General features: G+C 38.3%; 1 protein-coding gene and 1 long non-coding RNA gene across 3 annotated transcripts; one reads left to right on the top strand and one right to left on the bottom strand.

The window, feature by feature from the left end:
- Positions 1–1,302: 1,302 nt before the first annotated feature.
- Positions 1,303–5,828, bottom strand: CP5 (Polyketide cyclase/dehydrase and lipid transport superfamily protein). Of its 2 annotated transcripts, XM_010253192.3 has the most exons (6): positions 5,180–5,828; positions 4,794–4,956; positions 4,463–4,639; positions 4,294–4,377; positions 2,365–2,446; positions 1,303–2,116 (listed from the first exon to the last, which is right to left on the bottom strand). In XM_010253192.3, the coding sequence occupies exons 1-6, from the start codon at positions 5,506–5,508 to the stop codon at positions 1,677–1,679; spliced, it is 1,275 nt and encodes a 424-aa protein (XP_010251494.1). In that variant the 5' UTR covers positions 5,509–5,828; the 3' UTR covers positions 1,303–1,676. The 2 variants fall into 2 exon arrangements, with proteins under 2 accessions (XP_010251494.1, XP_088757260.1); XM_088901134.1 differs by lacking the exon at positions 4,294–4,377.
- On the top strand, positions 5,633–5,996 carry LOC148801121 (uncharacterized). The gene is made up of 2 exons (XR_016084046.1): positions 5,633–5,771; positions 5,826–5,996. It is a non-coding gene; the product is annotated as an uncharacterized LOC148801121 (long non-coding RNA).
- Positions 5,997–6,974: the final 978 nt, after the last annotated feature.

Genomic DNA, 6,974 nt, shown 5'->3' with positions numbered 1-6,974 from the left:
TTGTCCTCATTATAATTAAATTTAAAAACAAGGTATGTGTGGCCTATACTTATTCGCGCTTCAAGCTCAATAGGGTTTCACGTGATGGGGTGGAGAATAAAAATCTATTCAGTGCTCAAATCCCGTTGCCATCAGGGGTTGGTGGGGGTTAACGGAAAGGGGATGGGCTACCCCTGTTGTGTAGCCCCATGAAGTGAAAAAAAAAAATCAGTTTTAAATTTTTTATTTATAAAAAATATTAAAAAATCATTTTGAGGCCAAAATAGGGGGTTTATTGTGAAAATAACGAGGGATGCATAGATCTTGAAAAGTTACCAAAATAAAAAAGATCACCCCAATTGGACATCGGAGTGCAAAATTATGGCCTCCAAAAGTTTTCATGCATTGAGTGTGCAACCCATGACCCCATGATCACGTTGAACGGGTCAACATTTGAAATGGCCAAATTGGACGATTTTTGACAAAGTCAACGTTTTTTGACCACCTGACAGGTTTTGACTCGACCAAACTTAATCCTGACCAGGTGATGGCTCAAACGGTTCAACCAATCAGGTCAACGATGAATTGAAAACACTGTTCTCACCTAATAGAGCTTAAACTTTTAGGTTGAGTGGTTCCTTTGAGAGTTGCAATTATCTAATCCGTAAGCTGATAGATATGCTTCTTAATTAATTATGTAGGGTTTAGCTAAAAGCTCCCATTTGAGCTAAATCATCCGGTTTAAACTGATAACCCATTCTGACAAAAAAAATAAAAAAAGGCCAAAACCGTTATCTGAGTTAACAGTTTAATGGTTCAACCACCTGGATCAGTTGCTAACCAAATCAATGGTTTTGGACAAAATTGGTGTTAGGGTGAAACAGAGCTGATTAGGTGACTAGTTCCTGGTTTTTCCAGTCCTACCATCTGATCTGGTCCGGTTTTGAAAACCATTATAGTAACATTTAATCACTTTTCTTTTCCTTTAATTCTTCTATTAATCCTGTCCTTTTGTTCTTGAACAAAATGAGAGAGCTTAACTGTACAAGGAGAAGGGAGACATGTAAAAAGAAGCAAAAGAAATAAATTATACTAACATGCAATGACAATTTTCCCAGTATTTGATAGTAAGATTTAAGAAACAACTTGGTTGCATGAGACATGATCCTCTTCCAAGAAGTTTGCTTGCGCCTTAAATCAATACAATACACCTTTCTCCGGAGACATTTTTTTCCATACCATTAAATAGGTAGAATCAAGTGTAGCATAAAATATAAACTTTCCATGAAAATCACAAAACAAATTGAAGAATGATAAGAATGGTTGGGAAAGAAAATCTAAATTTACCTGTGATATTAAGGGCATAAGATCCTTGTATTAAATAATTTAATTTTCCTTGTTTTATGTGCAACCTCAGCTTAAATATGGATAACGAAATAAGGGGAAAATTACAGGAAAGTGAAAGAAAAACTGAATTTGCCTGTGGTTTCAATGACAAATCCTCAAGTGAGATTTACCCATTCTAATGGATGAAAACATACAACCTCTTGGAGTTGAATCATCATTAAAATAGCAGAGGGGATACAAAATCTTTTCTTGTTAGGAGAGGCGAGTGGCAATCCATCAAAAGTGCAGCTCACTGAACAAATGAGTGAATTAACTTGTATTGATTGCAGATTCCAGTCAATGTTCCTCAGTCACAATCTCCTCCCAATATTAGCAAATCTTCTAGCCACTCCAAATATGACTGCTTTAGTCAAGAGGCCCCGGTCAAGTGTAAATGCAACGAGAACAGCTCCCCCAACAACTAGGAGCTTGGGTATGTTCCTTCCCAATGGTTTCTCAGATGAATCTATTGTTTTTACTTCGGTTGAGTCACCAGTAGTTTCTAAGGATCTGAAGTAGTCTACATTGATTTTAGTGTTGATCTGAGCCATGAGCGCACCATGGGAGAGTGGTGACCCTGCTGCTCTATTCTTCTGGTAAGCACGTAAACCAGGATCGATCTTCTTGACAGCTCCCCACATCCCATGGCGAACACCAAGCTTTGCAACTTCCCATGGAATACCCATATCTTCATGGTGAAAGAGAAGCACTTCACATGCAGTCAGCTGACCATCCCCTCTCTTGGATTCCACTGGTTCATATACACCACAAGACATCTAGTTATTGATTGGATTTCAAGCATCAAAAGAACATGAATGGCTAATACTTATATCTTAAATTGTCTCTTAATATCCCCAGGAAAAATCAACTTAATTTCCTCCCGCTCTTAAGAATCTCCCAAGGTTAAGCGACACCTCATACATTTACACAGAAGAAGGGGAAGAAAAAACAAGGAGAGATGAAAGACAAGGTTTCCATAGAGATGTAGTGCTTATTTACCTGCCCGAATAATCCAACTAGAATAGTACAGGTCAACACGTCTTGGTTTGTTGCGCCTTGGGACAGAGGGGCAGGGTACTCCCTGTAACATGAACAAATAACCCATGATTGAAAGTTTCTTTAAAAGTAGGAATCGAACACCAATAAATAAGTGTTGACTATCAGAAAATGTTCAGGTGATACAAAAGGAGATCCCTTTTAAGGGGTGGGAGTTGGAGTTTTTTCCTGCTAGACCATGTTAACCAATTTCAATTCTTGCTATGATTAGTTTTTTTTTATATCATTTGCATTCAAGTTTCAGGACCGAATATCAGTGGAATGTCTAGTCAGATAAACACTAGCTTACACAACACATAGTCCAACAGAAATGCCCAAAAACTACTAGGCAACCAAATTGAGAGCTAGTACCAATCTGTCATGCATACAAAATATATGGAAAAAAGGTCTCCTTATCATGTCATGTAGGGAGTTTCTCTACATCTATTCTGTTTCTGCCACATGGAGCGATGGCATGGCTAATCAAAGCCATCCACCAAGTTGGGAACCCTTTCATTCCTCCAGACTCCAGCTCACATTAGTACCCCGCCATTATGGCATTTCTAGTGTTCTCCAAATGTAATCATAAGTTTCAATGTTTTAAATTAAATTTACTCAAAAAGAGAGGTTTATTCTGACAGCTTGTTAATGGATTTGGGCTCAAATTTGGCTCATTTAAAGTATGGGGAGAGGAAAGTGCAGAGCCATTTTGGGCCCCAATGTTATTGGCACATGTTGTACTCCTTGGTCATTCAAACTGCTTTGCTAAAGAATCTAACTAACGATGATGAAGCCAATGCTAGCAATCTATTGGATGGAGACCTTTTGGTTCAGCCAAGTGTTCAATCCCCTGGACCACATCCACCCTTTGTTCCAGTGGCCTTCTCCATGAGTGATATTAGTCATAAAAAATCTCAATTATAGACCCTTATAGAAAAAGGCCTATATCCTAGATTTAAGATGAAGCTTGTTTCACAAATAGATGGTTGAAAGGGGAACAAAACAACTGTATAAAGAAGGGAAATAACAAAGCCAGAAGGCTCATGAATCCTATTTGTTCCATTTCTTTGAGAAGGCTCATGAAATTGTCTCATTAGCTTGTATTAAAGAAGGGAAATAACAAAGCCAGAAATAGCATTGTGAGCTGCAAAAGTTAATTACTATTTGTCTCTTCCAGATTGACAAAGCCAGAAGTAGTGTTTTAAGAGTGCAAGGCTCAAAAAACAAAAGCACAAGGGGCATTTTGTGCCTGAGACGCAAGGCGAGATGCACACCTTTTTGAAGCAAGGTGCAAACATGCAAAAAATACCCAAAAAATAAAAAAGCAAAAAAAATATTAAACACAATATTAATTAAAATATAAACTTAAAGTTTAAATAAGTATTTTGAAAAACCTATTGTCTCAAATTAAAATAATGTAAACATAGCATCTAAAACATATTAAAAATGAAAGTTTTAAAATAAAATCAAACATATAAAACATATTCAAGCACTGTAAAACTATCATCTCTTTATTTTTTTTCCCAATTGCAATACTTCAAATAGTTATTCTGATGTTAAACATTTTGCATTCTTGATTTTATGAGCCAACTTTGTACCAAGCCCAATCAAGTCCATGTTAGGGTCTTAGCAATTAGGCATACACCTTTTCAAAGTGCTGCATGGTTGGGATTCCTTTTTTTTTTTTTGTGGGGGGGGGGGGGTGCTAAGCTGTTTCTTTTCCATCCAGAGAAGGTAAATGATAACTCAACATAATGCAGGTGATCTCAATCAACAAGATAAATAGCATAAAATAGTTAGAAAGGAAAATTTCTTAATCAACTAAAATGGAAACAGAATCATATTAATAAGATATTCACAACAAATCTCAGAATTGGTTTCCCCTTTCCATACCTTTGTAACACAGTAATATGCATTTCCAGATTCCCAAATTCGACGTCCAATTATGTATTCTCTATCACTACAGAAGAAGGGAAACTGTACCACAGAATGTTGGGAACCATAAGCATATGGAACCAAGAACGATGTTTATGCAAAGATAGTAGGAAGACAGTTCCCTCACCTTGCGGATCCAATGGACCACCATAGTTCCTGTGGTCGGGCACTGCTCCAATGTAGCAGAATATTTCAGCATGTCGTCCCACTTAGATCGGAAATCATCATCCCAGTAGAAATCCCTCACCATCTCAGGTGTAGCATCCTCGTAGACAGTTCTAAAACGATATTGTGGAGGACCATTCTAAAAAATGTTGATTGAAATACACCCAAATAAGATAATATTGGAACAATGTTACAAAATTTGCAGAATTAGAAGTTCTCCAAAATTAGCATACAAACTACAGCTTCGGGATGCCACTGAATTTGTTCAACTAAATTATAGAGAGATGGCCTACCTCTGGATCTCTCTGCCAAGCTTGGTAGCTCATATTAGGAGTAGAACGGTCCATCATATGCATCCACGCTGGACCTCCATCTTTCATCTCTGCAAGCTGACACAGAAACTCTAGATCTTCTTCAGTCATAGCCACCGATTTTTCCATTTCAAGTTGTGACGAACTGCAGGAAAGATGTAAGAAGGCCGGGAGGTTAGACACCAAATTGCAAGGTAATCTTTATTTCTACTTGTCGAGCTCATCATTCAAACCAAAGTTAATACCATTAGTATGTAAGACATTAATGAAATAACTTAGGAATCAAATTAACTAAATAAACAATTGGGGGAAATTTTCAACTCAGTATGAAGGATAAGACCAAAGTTTAGTAGAAAAATCAAACATACCCGCAGACAGAATCCGTGGTAGGTGGTGAGGAGAAAGTCTCCTTCTCCAGACCATCGTCGGGGATCAAAGAGTTGCAACTGGGGTTTGTTGCCTTTAATGAACTCAACCTTGGGGAGGATGAGGAGGGTAACAGAGAAGGAGGATTTGAAATTGAAGAATCCAATTTGTCTCTCCCCAAACTGGCCCATTTCGGCTTCCAAGACCATCCAACCACAATTCCAACAAGAACAGCAATCCATAGAGGACCGAAAAACCCCATGAGCTCCATGAAGATATCCCCAATATTGGGTCTCTCTAGAATCTCGAACAAAGCCGAAACCACAGCCATTGAAGAGAAAGAATCGATAACCCGGAAAAAAAAATAGGAGAAAAAAAGAGGAGTAGGAGGAGGAGGAAGAGAATTAAAAAAAAAAGGAACCCTCGATTCAATACAAATTATAGAGCAATAAGCACAGCGATAACTCGAGGGTTCCGACGGGGGAAAAGTAACAGGGAAAATGAAACCCTAGAAGCAAAACCCCCGCTAACTAATAAAGAGAAGAGGAAGAGGAAAGATGAAAGAGAGGATGGAAGGAGATGCAGATATGGACAGCAGAGGAAAGATGAAAGAGAGGATGGAAGGAGATGCAGATATGGACAGCAGAGGAACTGAAGAAGAAAACGATAGTATGCATACAGCAGCTTGGGATAAGGATTTAAAGATAAGCGGCAGCGAGGCGTGTTATAAGGATTACCGTAGGCCCAGTCTTAAATTTCAGACTCAACACAACCTTCTACATTTGGCGAACAAAATATCCACAGCAGTGGCCCAAAAATTGGCGCTAAATTTAGAGGAATCGGGACCAAGAGATGCCGAAGGATGAAATGAATGCTAGAGAAATATATACTGCAGTGGTCTCTTCTGTTCTTTTCCTGGCCAAAGCCCAAACCAAACCCTCCACACAAATGATAAAGGGAGATCAGAGATGTTTGTTTTACGTGGTTGCAATTGTCTCGTTTTTCACGTTCGCTGACTTGGATGATGATCTTTCCTCCTCTCCTCTCAGAATTTCAGAATTCAGAATTCAGAGTATTATTTACAATTAAACAATTGCAGTGACGCGGTGCAGCGGTGGCTTTGGTTGGGAATTGAGATGAGCTATGGGTTATAATTTATGCTCCGTACCATACCAGATCTCCACGCCAAAATTTTAACCACAGTGAAAAGAAATCACGACGATCCCAATCCCACCATGGATGATATCAAAATTCACTCTTGGACTGATGACTCCTTTCAAAGAATCAAGAGTGAAAAGGACTGAAACTTTGGTTGGTATCGTCTGAGTGCGAGTGAGGCGCGGACACGGTATGACGGTTTGTCATTGATAATATCACATATTGTCGTCTATTAATTCTTAATGCAACAATTTTTATTTCCAAAAAATTATATAATCAATTAGATGAAGATGTGAAAATGCCGAGTATCTGTCAAAAGAAAAATGCCCAAAAATTATATGTACATGATAGGGTTAGTGGAGAACTGGTTCTGTCTTACACATTCTAACTTGTTCAAAATTGAACCTGCGAGGCTGGAAATTAGAGATACAAGGTGAGGACGCTTCCATTGGGTCAAGTCAATTCAAAAAAATATATCACTGTTCAAACGAGGACGGTGTGGACTGTGGACTAACTTTTTTTTTTCTTCAGGCTAGAATGTAATGTATGACCGACCAGTTGGAACTTGGAATTAGAAAGCTTATGCAGACCTTAAACCTAACTAAAACACTTATCTCAACAGGAATATGGGGCCAAGAA

The sequence above is a fragment of the Nelumbo nucifera genome, chromosome 3 (genome assembly GCF_055504915.1).
Source record: "Nelumbo nucifera cultivar China Antique chromosome 3, China Antique-T2T, whole genome shotgun sequence".
NCBI lineage: Eukaryota > Viridiplantae > Streptophyta > Magnoliopsida > Proteales > Nelumbonaceae > Nelumbo > Nelumbo nucifera.
The sequence above is the reverse complement of the archived record's forward strand: the minus strand, read 5'-3'. Positions and strand labels throughout refer to the sequence as shown.